Source organism: Diadema setosum, chromosome 15 (genome assembly GCF_964275005.1).
Source record: "Diadema setosum chromosome 15, eeDiaSeto1, whole genome shotgun sequence".
NCBI lineage: Eukaryota > Metazoa > Echinodermata > Echinoidea > Diadematoida > Diadematidae > Diadema > Diadema setosum.
In genome coordinates this window covers 35,932,043-35,945,308 of record NC_092699.1, presented here as the reverse complement: position 1 = coordinate 35,945,308, position 13,266 = coordinate 35,932,043, and the positions used below count along the sequence as shown (strand labels likewise).

The following is a 13,266-nucleotide window of genomic DNA, read 5'->3' as shown; positions in this document are numbered from 1 at the left end:
TGGGCACATTGGTCCGAATGACCTTTCTTTTCTCTCAGTCGGTTAGGGGTAATTCACTTGTTTTCAGAGCAATTAATAAGCTTTACGTAACAGTTGATGGAACAAATAATGAACCTACGTAGATCAGAAGACCAAAATGATCCGCCGATGAACACTTGGGAGAGCACCCATATCATTTTTTGCATTGATTGTATATCTCTTTCTATTGATATTGCCAAATACCACTTTTGCTGTCAGGTGGATGTAATGGTAAGCAACATTTATAAGGATTGTATGATTAATCATTACAACACAGATGCTTATCTCAGTGAATTTAAAAACTAACATGCCTGTTGGTACGAATGACCTTTTTTTCTGCTCATGCGCAAAGTGGAACTCCGAACTGGCTTATACTATATAATACAATGCAGTGAATGTTTGATACGCTCTTCCGTGAGGCTCAGGGCGCTTACAATAAAAAAAGCAAGATATTAAATCTTTCAGGTTTTATGAAGAAAGAAAAGTAAGGCTCTATTAACAAGTGATATGATTTGATTTGATTTATTGTTACCTGTCGATCCGAGGAGCGTATTTGGGTATTTGGCCCTATATCAACATGGTCTTTTATTGAGGACTGGTGTCCCCGCAAGCTGATCGCGCCGAGCATCTGCACAATCTGTGTATTTACACATAGGGAAATGGTTCTAGTTTCACTTATACATCACAGTTAATTATCCCCTTTATTGCGGACAAATGATTTGACAATGGTAAGTAATGGCAGAATGATACTGATCTAAACCTAACTAGTTCAATCTTGTGCTAAGAAAAAAGACATTAACCCCTAGGTATAGTTAATTATGGTGCTGTTTGTCCTGGCTGACTGGAGAAATCTGTGTTGTTTGTATCCAGATTCGGAATAGTAGTAGGATTCAAGATGAAATAAAGATAATAATAGGTATAATGATAATAGTAATGATGATGATAATGATAATGATCATGGTCTTGATTATAATGATTATGATAATAATCATGGTCTTGATAATAATGATTATGATAATAATGATAATGATCATGGTCTTGATGATAATGATTATGATAATAATCATGGTCTTGATAATAATGATTATGATAATAATCATGGTCTTGATAATAATGATTATGATAATAATGATAATAATGATAGTGAAACCAATAAGGATAACATTGTTAATGATAGTAATGTCTTTTTCTATCCAGGGAAGCCTCTACAGTGTTGACTCTGCTCTACCCGAGGGACTTGCCATTAACATTTAATACTTCATAGCTTTGCCAAATACCCATTCATAGTCGAGAGGGAATATGGAGGGTAAAACATCATGTCCAAGGACGGATTTTCAGTGAAACTTGAGATCATAATTGAACGAAAGCCAGAATTTAGATGAGCGCTCCATTGATTTGGTTCCAACCAATCAGAGCACGAGGATTTTGAATGAAATGTAAGTTTTTACAAAGCCACGCCCAATCGTTTTGTTATAAATCATGTAAACTTGCAGTGTCGTTTTATCAGGCAGCTGGACGGTGAGCAGAATTACAACCAACTCCTTCAACTGTCGACCTTGCAACTTTCTTCCACTGACGGCCTTTCATCAACTACGATTTCACAATGGAGAAATCAGGATCACAGGTAAGCTTTCTAGACTGACTTAGAACATCACAGAAATGATTTGATACCATAATTCGCAAATCGTTTTTTCTCTCTTTCTCCATTCTGCTAAACTAAATATGCATACGTAGATAGGTTTCCTGGGCTGCCACGTGTTCAAGCATACACTTATAGTGGAAGTCCTTCTACTGCATAATTTCTTAGGTCATTATTTGCAAATTTAGTAATGCAATATATTTTGGTAATGGAATATACGTACACATATATCCTTTCCGACATTTGTTGATGATAATTTTTCAAGATAATGAGAAAACCTACGAAATATGAAAGTGCATATAATTCTAAGTTGAATTCAGAGTTTACTATTGATGAAATTTGGTTTGGAAATAGCTTAGATATCCAAAACAAATCGATCATGATAAAAGGCAATACTCAGATTTTATTCTGACTATTTTTTTTTATTTGTTTTTGGATATCTAAGCCATTTTAAAAGCAATTTTCATCAAGCAAACTTTGATTTCCCCATAGAATTATATGCTATCTAATATCTCATTTCAATTGGATTCTAAGTATCTCGCGGAAATTTAAAAACTGAATCATCACGTAAACAAATACGATACCATCCCTTTAATACCTCCGGAGTTCACTTCTCTTCATTCAAACTTTCACACCCAAACACCTCAAAACTTACCCCATCCCCCCTCTCCCTTCCTTTGCCTACCTCAGTACGACAGCTCGTCGGCTCTGCCAGCGTACGCCAAGATGGGAGCAGATGCGGCGCCACCCAGAGGCTCGCGTTTCGCCTTGTGGAGGGTCCCTTGTACCGCTGTACTCATCACAGCTCTTCTTGTAGCCGGTGCCGTCACAATCACTGCAATGACTCACAAGGGAAGTGCTCACTGTCAGCAACCAATCAACAATAGTCGCCCTGCTGGGGCACGCGATCAAGTCCTGGATCATGATTCTGTGAGTTCAAAGACACTATAGTTTGTGAATTCCATTTTGATTATTGTCATGGTGAAAATGATCATATTATTTTTCCCCAAAAAATTCGTAGCATTAATTTAACCTTAGAATAAAATTGTTTTGTGTTTTCCACTGTGGTTATAAGGCCACATTTTGGAAACTCACATTACGCAGATAATCATATTTCACAGATGGCATGAAATTTCTTAAATGCAGATTACATTTACAAACGTTTGACGAAGACCAAGAAAGCGTAAAAGATAAAATAGATATAGATAGATATAGATAGTGAGTCTATTGTTTTTCTCTGAAATGAAATAAACATCTACTCAAAATTTTTACCAAAATTAATCAATTAGGAACTTCATTTTTATATGATCAAACTGCATTCCTTGGTTTATTTTCATGTCGTCATAACAAGTTTGTTTAAGAAACAGTTTACGGATCTACACTCAGCAAATAAAAAAGTAAACACTTTTCCCAGCACACAATAGTTTCCATAGAATATTTTGATCAAAGTCATCGTGTTATATACCATATCAAAGATTATTCAATTGGCTATCAAACTAGTAGGTTAATACAAAGGGAAAATTTCATGCATGAGTGAACACATTGATTTTTGCCCTTCAAGACACAAAAGTAGAAATGACATAGATTTACATTTTGTTGTTCATTTGCAAACGCCCTTCAAGATAGCAATGATAACAAAAGAACATAATGAGAGACATGAATGAACTAGCAAAATTGCGTCCTCTTGTATGTCTTTCTATCCTGAAACACTAACAAAGTGGGAAACTTAAGGGGAAAATTAGAGTTTTCTGTCAAATCAAACTTCAAATGACACAGGGGGAAAGCCGCAAAGGTGATAAAATGGACAGACTTTCTTTATTTTCATTCTTTTGATTTAGGAATTTAAGAATTCATGAGACAAATTCAAGAACCAAATATCATTTTTTTTTTTAAAATCAGTTCTTAATTTGAAATAACCAGTGATAACATTTTGAAATTTCTTCCACTTTTGTTACTATTGCCTCTTTCATGCCATTTACATCTGGATTTGACACAATTGAGATTCCTAACATTCTCTATCATTTTTTTCGCCTTTCATTCATTCATTCATTTCATTTATTTCATTCCTTCTTTCTTTTTCGTCAAACATAACACGAAATGTATCAGAAGATATAACATAGGCATGTATTCGACTTTACATGGTAGATAATGGTTAACAAATACGAAATTATACATGCATACCGGCAAAATACAAAGTTATGTTTGGAGGAAAAAAAAAGAAAGAACTGAGAGGTTCACTGAAAAGCATGCTTGTAAATTGTGAACCACTCAAAGGATTCTTGTGAATACATTAAACTTTTTTTTTAAACAAAGACAGGAGAGAACAAGACAGTAGAAACACAAGACATTACATGACTTTACAGTAGGGTATACCATGACAGTAATAAAACACAAAAGAATAATGGAAAGAAAGGAGAGAAAGAAAAAGGAAATGAAAGGAAAAGCCAACACGCTGAACATCGGGATCAGAAGAGGGAATTGAGGTGTTTCAGCTCGATCAGCCGAGCAATGTTTATACAAATAAGATAATGTAAAAATACACAATGATGAAATCAATGATTGACGATGAACCCTTAGGCTGTAAAGACCAGCTAAGTAATAAATCGTATATATCTTAATATGAATTCAACAAAAAAATTTTTAACTTACGCTTAAACGAATTCAAAGATAAAGAATTTTTTATATCACAACTTAAAGAATTCCAAAATCTAGGGCCAGTGTATATAAATGTATTTTGAGCCAATAACGTTCTCAGAAGGGGTAAATGAAACTCATTTGATCGCCTGGTGGGATAATTATGAAAAGATTGATTCCGTGGAAACATTGAATCAAAAATGCTGGGAAGTGCATTTGTGTTATAATTAAACATAAACTGTCCCAGCTGAAAGAAAAACAAATCTTTGATTTTTAATATCTTATATCTAACAAATAATGGATCTGCATGGGAACATGGAGAAACGCCACAAATGATACGAAGTGCTTTTTTTGTAATAACAATAATCTATCTAATAAAGTTTGATGGGCACTACCCCATGCTAAGATTCCATAATTTAAATAAGGTAATATTAATGAAAAATACAACGTCAGCAAAGAAGACAACGGGATATGAGATTTAAGTCTATTAATAATACCAATATTACGCGAAATTATTTTACTAATATTAATAATATGAGGCTTCCACGAAAGTTTATCGTCCACTGTAATACCGAGAAACTTTGTATGAGATACACGCTCTAAGTGAACGTCATCAAAGATGATATCTGTGCGTAAAACTTCTATAGACTTACTGAATAACATATAGTTAGTTTTCTGAAGATTCAGTGATAACTTATTGGCTCTTATCCATTGAGTCACTTTTTTTAATTCAGAATTAACAGTATCGACAAGAGTAATTGGATTTTGGTGGGAGAAAAAAATATTTGTATCATCGGCAAAAAGTATAAAAGAAAGTATATCAGATGATCTACAAAAATCATTTATGTAAATGATGAAAAGTAAAGGTCCTAATATACTACCCTGAGGGACGCCACATTTAATAACTTCAAGACTAGAGCTGTGCTCGTTCAAAGATACATATTGTTTTCGGTTTTGCAGGTAACTCCTGAACCACTCCAAGGCCTTCCCTCGTATACCATAATGAGACAATTTATGAAGTAAAATTTCGTGATTAATTGTATCGAAGGCCTTGGAGAAGTCCAGGAAGATACCAACAAGATGGGAATGGTCATCTATAGTATGTGCGGCGTTATCAATAAACTTCAAAAGAGCATGAATGGTGCTATGTTTTTGACGAAACCCAAATTGAGAATTCGTAAAAACATTATAATAATTAAGAAATTTAATGGTTCTTGTAAATATCAATTTTTCCAAAACCTTAGATAGGGATGAAAGTAGAGAAATAGGTCTATAATTACTTATATCAAAACTGTCTCCTTTTTTGAATAAAGGACACACCTTAGCAATTTTCATACAATCAGGAAAAACACCATGTATTATGGATTTATTAAAAATATGAGAAAGTGGATCAGCAATAGAAAATATGATTCCCTTTATGATAAAATTACTTATATCATCATAACCGGCACTTCGTTTATCATTCATTGCAGTAACAATGTCTATTATTTCATATTTCGTAGTTGGAGCTAAGAAAATAGAACTGGGATTGGATTGACCTAAAAATTTTGCAAAATGCGTATCGGACTGCGGTACTTCTTTTGCCAGATTCTCTCCAATCATTGAAAAATAAGAATTAAAAATATTTGCTATATCACCAGGATCTTCAACAATTTTATTATCAAATCTTATTTTTGTAATATTATATTTCTTTTTTGATATATTCATGGCCTGCTTTAATATCTTCCATGTATTCTTCACGTCATGTTTATATTTTTCTATCTGAATGGTATAATATTTCCGCTTTTCAGATCGTATGACCTTAATCAAAATATTCTTATATGATGTATATTTATTTTTTGACTCCTCAGTTTTTTTCATTTTGAATCTATAATACAACCTATTTTTCCTGTTAATTGAACGGAGGAGAGATTTCGAAATCCATGGAAGTTTAGGTGTTGTTTTATAATTTACTGACTTATCTTTTAATTTAGGAATATAATCATCTAAATGCTTATTGATTATCTCCATAAAATTATCAAATGATACATTAACATCATCAGTATCACAAACACTTGACCAATCAACCCTATCTAAACAAGCATCAAGACTAGCTAAATTTTCTGGTGTGGCTCTACGTCTAAATGAAGGAAAATAAGACTTATTAACCGAATGTTTAAGATCACAGCATGTTACAATTGGAAAGTGATCGGTCATATCGGACAAAATTATAGAAGAACTCAAAACTTGTAAAGAATTAGTAAAAATATTATCAAGGAGGGTGGCAGAATGATTTGTAACACGTGTAGGTTTGGAAATTAATGGCAAAAAAGATGATGACAAAAATAATTCAAGAAATTCTTGTGACGTATTATCATCACTCTTAATCAAATCAATATTAAAGTCACCCATTATATAAATGCATTTATTAACAAAACGAAGGCTTTTTAATAAATTTGTAATACTATCTAAGAAATCTTTAGAACTGGAATTTGGGGTTCTATAAACAACACCAACTATAATATTTTTACTTTGAGGGATGGAAATTTCAACAAACAAAGACTCTATTATATCATTCATTATATTTAAATCATCACAAGTATCAAAATCAAATTCATTAGATAAATAAATCGCAACCCCGCCGCCGGTCCTATTCACTCTATTATTTACAATCAAATCATAACCATTCAATGCATACGGTAAATTAATATCAGATGATAACCATGTTTCTGTTAAACCTATAACAGATATTTGTTGTTTGTTTTGATTATCTAACAATACCTGTAATTCATCAAAATGCTTATTCATACTCCTAATATTCAAATGTACTATAGAAAATATACTTTCTGAAAAATCTTTCACAAAATCTTTAAATTGATCAACCGTAACATATTTGGAGGAGATTAAAGTGGAATCATGTTCAAAGTCAAATCCATTAAACAAATCATTAGAAGAAAAATTAACATTATTGGCAACGAGGTTTTCAAAAAGTGCGGAAGAACGTGAATTGATCTGACTTCTTGATTCTGTAGGCGAGCGTCTTAACAAATCAAAGAGTTCATCGTCATCAAGGGAGTCAAATGCTGCGTTGAGTCGATTAGCCATAACGCAGAACATAAAGTATATGAAGGCATGTCAATTGGCAAGGTTGCAAAAGAATGATATATGTGGACGTAAATGAAGCACAAACAATTCCCAGTTTGGGGATAGTACAGCGTGTAGGCAAAAACATATTAACATAGAATTCAAGCGACACAATCAAAGAACACAGAAGACATAAACAACACAAGTAGAAAGCGTACACACTAAATAACAAGGTCTGCAAACGGAATTCAGCAGAATCAGTACAGGGCATATGAGCAGAGAGAAAAAAAAAAACAGTAGAAAAAACAGTAGAAGCTCCCTACGTTATGTCTTGACAAAAAGTATGTGAGGAAATATAAGATAATCAGAATGACGGAAGTGAACGATGAAAATATAGCAGCACTAAAAAGAGCAATCTAAAGAAAATGCTCACATTAATCATGCTGCAACCAATAGGAAGCGTATGATTAATCATACTTTTTTTAACGATATGAATGAAATATACATTATTACTCAGTATTAGATTATAAAAGGGATGCTATATTATTCTTGTGAAAACTGACAAAGTTTGATGCAATATTGAAGGGAAAAAATCCTATACAAAACAAATATTGCGGATCTTTATACTGAGGTTGAGGGCATCGAACTACCGCAAAGGTTTCTTTGTCTTTGCGGGATACAAAGTTATTACAGAGATCGTAGGATGATTTTTGAAACTTAATATTTTCCTTTGTTTTGATTTGTATTTTGCTGTCATTGTTACATGGAAGAGCACATAAGCATGAATGAAAACTTGTCCATTTTTGCAGTTCTTTTGTGCTTTGCGATACAAAAACGAATGTGTTCACTCATGCGTAGAGTTTGCCCTTTTTATTGACCTACCAGGTTGATAGACAATCATTGAATTATCTTTAACATGGTACATAAAATATTAATATTCAGCCGAAATTTCTATGAGAAATATAAACTTGAAAAAGTGTTCATTTTCTTTCTATTTTGCTGAGTGTATATTGATGTAGGACGGTTTCTTGTATGTTAAGATTGTGCCTCTCAGTCCTTTATGTAGTACCTTCTTATCTGATAAACGTTTCACATAAACTGATTTTTGAAGAGAATCAGAATATTGGCTGAACCTTCTAATATCGTGCTCAAACACAAGCCGCTGCGTCATAATAACAGACCAACCATGTAGAGTTAAGGCTGCCTTTACAAACTTGGAGTTGATAGTCGTTTCAATAGAGAAGGTCTGTATAGTACCACCGATGTCAAAGCATTGAAAAATCAACTGGAGATCCAGGCCCTGACAATCATCTTTAATTTGCTCCATAACCTCGCCCCTGATTCACTGTCTTTCAGGATTCAGTTTAGATCTCAATCTTATTACAATCTCCGAAATGAAAACCCCACTGTTGTTCTTCCAAAACTACGAACCAATTTTTCCAAGAAAAAGTATATTATTAATGGTTTCTCAGCTTTTTAATAATCTCCCTATAACTCTTACGACAATTAATGATATCAAATTATACAGAAATAAAGAAAAGATTTGTATGATTGCAATAATTTGTATTCAACTTATATCCCAGTATTAATTCTGTACATCTAAATATTTTCTCATAGAACAGGTCTGTCAAATTATTTGACCCCCCACCTCCCCTGTCTCGTTAAAAGCTCGTCTGTTATTATATAACGTCTAAATCATAGTGATGGTAGTGATGGTATTTTTCTAATCTTTGTACATTTCTGTATAATTATTTTCCTTAGTTCTCGTTTTGATTTCTTTTGTTCATTGTATATACTTTTCATATTACACTTTACATAATATACTTTGTATACTTTGTAACTTTGTGACTTTTTTTTTATATTTTTTTTGGGGGGGGGGGCGTTCTTTTGCAATGATTATTTCATGTTCTTATTTGCATTTTCTTCATTGTATGATTTCTATGTTTTGTTATCATTTCATGTAACTTTTAGCTAATTGCAAGCTTTTAACCGTGGTTAGATAAATAAACTCAAACTCAAACTCATACTGGTCACGTGATTTGCAGACTGGGCACGTGGAGCTGAGGGGTAGAAACGGGGAGTCCGCCTCCGAAACCATGACCTACAACAGCGCCCTCAACACTGTTCTCATCAACGCTCCTGGTAACTTCAGCGGCAGTTCGCCGGCCACGATCGCGATCGACTTCGATCGGGTGAGTTCGATTTCGGGCTGCTACCTCTATATTTTCATTGTTGTTCTTTATTTCATGATGTGCAAGTCCAACATGATAAAGTGCATATTACATACGTGGTACAAATAACAGTGAATAACAATGGAATCGTCCACTTCAGGCGCTACTCGGTGGCGACTGTACGGTCTCCATTTTTCGTCTCATCTTTCGACTCATGTTTTTTTTTATTTTTTATTCCTTATTCTTTGAGTCCACTTTTTCAAGATTATTTCGATCTTGTACAAATTGTGCCTTGTGGAACTTTTTGGTTCGTTATAGCTATTTTTCTGTTAGATGTGTGATGGGTGTTTATGTGGAAGGGTCTCGGTCCATGCGCGTTATCTTCATTCTCGCTGTATTTGACGAATTGTTAAAATCAGAATTGTTTGGAACAGAACACACATGCACGGGGACAAAGTGCAATATTAAGTGAGTTGATTTATGTATTTTTGCCAATGTGTATTGGTCATTTAGTTAATTATTGTTCTGTTTTCCTTTGCATATTTTTATGCCTGAGTGCATGACAATATGACAAGACTTGAATCAGGGATCTTGAATCTTCGCAACATGTTTTTCACACTCTTGACGTTTCTATAAATTGAATGGAATGAAATATATGAGAGCTTTTAGACTACCTTCCCAAGAAAACAAAATAAATACACGGGAGGGAGATACCCCACACCTTCCAACCCACCTGTTGCAGTTCCTCTGGGCCTCCTCATGATATAATCACGACTCTTTAGGTGTAAATAGCAATTTCATCGATTTACCTTGAAAATTACATGTTTTGGTTTTCTTAAGTCATACAAGGACAGTTTTGTTCAATGATATGTATGAAAGGTTTCCCCACCCTTATTGATATTGCCAGATAACTAGACAAATCATCATGTTGCAGGAAAAAGGATGCGAGTTCGTCCTGTTTTTTTTTTTCTTCTGACGCATCCTCATGAAATCTGTATGAACTTTTTAACTAATATACATGTATCAAAATTGTTTCTATAAATCCTTCCGGCAGAATGTGGTGTTCATGAATATCCATGATCAGAATTCGTGCGCGGGTTTCGCCCTTGAAGACAAACTGGCACAGATGGCAAAGAACTTCACCAGGAACAAGGAACATAATCAGGTATCATTAAAAAGTTTATGTGTGCTATTGTGAATACACGTGCGTGTTAGTGTGTGTGCATGTATAATAATAGGTGTACCTGTGCTATGGCGTCTTGTCCCCTACCGGCGGTTTCAAGCAGTGAGGTGATCTTCAGGCAGACTGGCTTTCACTGTGTTGTGCTTTAAATGTGTTTATGTGGCGCGGTGGATCGGAAGGACGCTTGGATGGTTTGACGGTTCCTCAGTCTACATTTTGATATGAGTTCGGACCTTTTGCTGAACGTATTTTTGTTTCGGATGATTATAACCTTCTCATCAAAGCAGACATTGCAGTCTAGATTTTTTTTTAGGATGTCCCACTTTCGCGTGAAATTTTCATGTTTGTCTTTCAGGCCCTAGATGTACTTTGAGAGATGGGTCTCATTTTTGTATTTTTAAACTTGATCGATTTGACATGGTTCCTGTATTAAGTCATTTAACGATACAAGAAACATGTCAAATCGATCAAGCTAATGTGCATATGTTACGATATGTCTGTGTTCATATGAATTTGTGTGTGTAAAGTAATTCAATAATGAAGAGGTTTGAGGGAGCAAATCACATAGAAACGGGAAGTGAAGTTGTCGTTGTGGGTGTGGAGGTGCCGTCCTTGCTGTCTGCAGTTAGGCCTACTGCTTTTGAAACTTAATCAGTGTCTGCAATTGTACGTTGAAAAGGAAGATCCAACTTGACATATCCTGTTTGTTGTTAGGATAATCTTTTATATTTCAAGTGCATGTTGATCCGTTGGCCCCTCAACACAAGCACTGTCTCTCAATGTTCTCCCCCCCCCCCCCCATCTATTACACATGCCTGCTTCTAATGTGTGTGTGTGTGTGTGTGTGTGTGTGTGTGTGTTCCGTATAGTTGATGTTGATTTGAGTTTATTTAATTAGTCTAATAGAGTACTTTATTTCTCCCCTCGCATCGACTGCTTGTTTATCCAGGTCATCGACTTGGTCACGGACAAGATGGAGACAGAGAATTACCGTGTCGCAGGAATAATTCCGGCTGGCTACGTCCAGGCCGCCAACGGACCTATCATCCGCGGGATGTGCAGCGGCCGAATCTCTCAGTGGCTGGAGGTGGGGACGGATGGAGGGATGTCAGGAAGGCGGAAGAGAGGCTTCTGCTTTTACGTGTGCACTCTTGTTTGGGGCATCCCTATATGCTTCCGTCCGTGTCTCTAAAAGTTAGACAAAGACGGTCTCATTTGCTCGTATCGCTCTCTACTGTCTCAATTCTTAAAGTCTGTGAATTAAAGTCCATGATTGCGTCACCTTTGGTCACGCCTGAAAATCGGATTACTTTCCTAAGCTGGTAAAGGGAATACAAACCTTTCCTCAGAATGATAAAACTGGAAACTTTTTTTTTTTTCGTGATGGAGCGAAAAACAATAGATTACCACCAAAATTATTCGGACCCCGAAAGATTCCAAAATTCTCTGTTTAAAAGGAAAGCGTATTTTCGAATGACATGATGTTATTTTTTCATTTATATCCCCAAAACTGCGAGATGTATCATCGTAAGATTTCTTACAAGACGTTAGGAGACAATCATGTTAATTATTTTGTAAACCATGACATTTTGGAACAGGAATATAAGACACTCAAGTAAGATTGAAATTGAGAAACTGAAGATCCAGAAAGATCTGATTTGCCAAAATATACTACCAGACCTTTGTTTGTTTGTGTAATTTTCATAAGTAAAAGAGAGTTGATGTACACTATTAACGATGTTAAATATTAGGTTGTAATACCCCCACTAGGGCTACTCCTTCTATTTCTATAAGAATGATACTATATTGCATTACACAGATTTTGAACGATGTTCCTGTGGGAAGAAGGCTTTGCTATCAATACTCACAATTACATCATAATCCATCAGGTATATCATTTGCCTATAGCTGACTTAAGATGATTGTACTTCACGTTTCGCTTTTAAGATAAGCAAAGCTAGGATTAGTAGGATCGGATTGGTATAGTGAAAGTGATTTATAAAATTGTTTGCACAACCTCTGTTCTGTGCATATGTCAAACATTTCGATGATAACTCAGATCCATAATCGGCAGAAGATAATTCAGTTGAGGCAATTGCATTCGATAGAAATATCCTGGCTAAAGTAGCCGTGTGCCAACAGATTTGTGTACATGTACATTGTTGAAATCGAACGCATGAAACTTTTTTTCAAATGCGTTTCATAACTTTGTGAGATATATCAGCCATATAACATTTTAGGATTGGTCAGTAACTTTGATAGTGCTAATAGGCTTACCTAATTCATGTGTTTTTGCTAAAATTAATCGGAGTGTTAATGTTGCAATGTTTGCCACAAAAGAAAAAGAGCAGTATGAGATTGTAATTTCCCGAATAAATGGCTAGAGCTTAAGTGCATAATTTTTCTCGGTTGTTATTATTTTGTTGTGCTTACCCGTCATTATTTGGCACTTGACCATGAGGGCGAGCCGTGTCAACAAATTCCTTTTCACGAATGGATAAATTCTAGCAAGTACAATAGCCACACCACTCATCTCCCAACTTTTGTGGACGTTGATA

At 34.8% G+C, this 13,266-nt stretch overlaps 1 protein-coding gene across 1 annotated transcript; it reads left to right on the top strand.

The window, feature by feature from the left end:
• The first annotated feature begins 1,621 nt into the window (after positions 1–1,621).
• Positions 1,622–12,632, top strand: LOC140239017 (uncharacterized). The gene is made up of 5 exons (XM_072318915.1): positions 1,622–1,642; positions 2,348–2,587; positions 9,400–9,546; positions 10,580–10,690; positions 11,658–12,632. Exons 1-5 carry the CDS (start codon positions 1,622–1,624, stop codon positions 11,898–11,900), a joined length of 762 nt encoding a protein of 253 aa, XP_072175016.1. The 3' UTR covers positions 11,901–12,632.
• The last annotated feature ends 634 nt before the right edge of the window (positions 12,633–13,266 follow it).

What these genes read in the sequence shown, in the direction of transcription:
- LOC140239017 (XM_072318915.1), top strand. Translation starts at nt 1,622, where the DNA reads ATGGAGAAATCAGGATCACAG. An exon ending in AAGTCCTGGATCATGATTCT is followed by an intron (nt 2,588 to 9,399) that starts GTGAGTTCAAAG and finishes CGTGATTTGCAG; the next exon opens with ACTGGGCACGTGGAGCTGAG. An exon ending in TCGCGATCGACTTCGATCGG is followed by an intron (nt 9,547 to 10,579) that starts GTGAGTTCGATT and finishes TCCTTCCGGCAG; the next exon opens with AATGTGGTGTTCATGAATAT.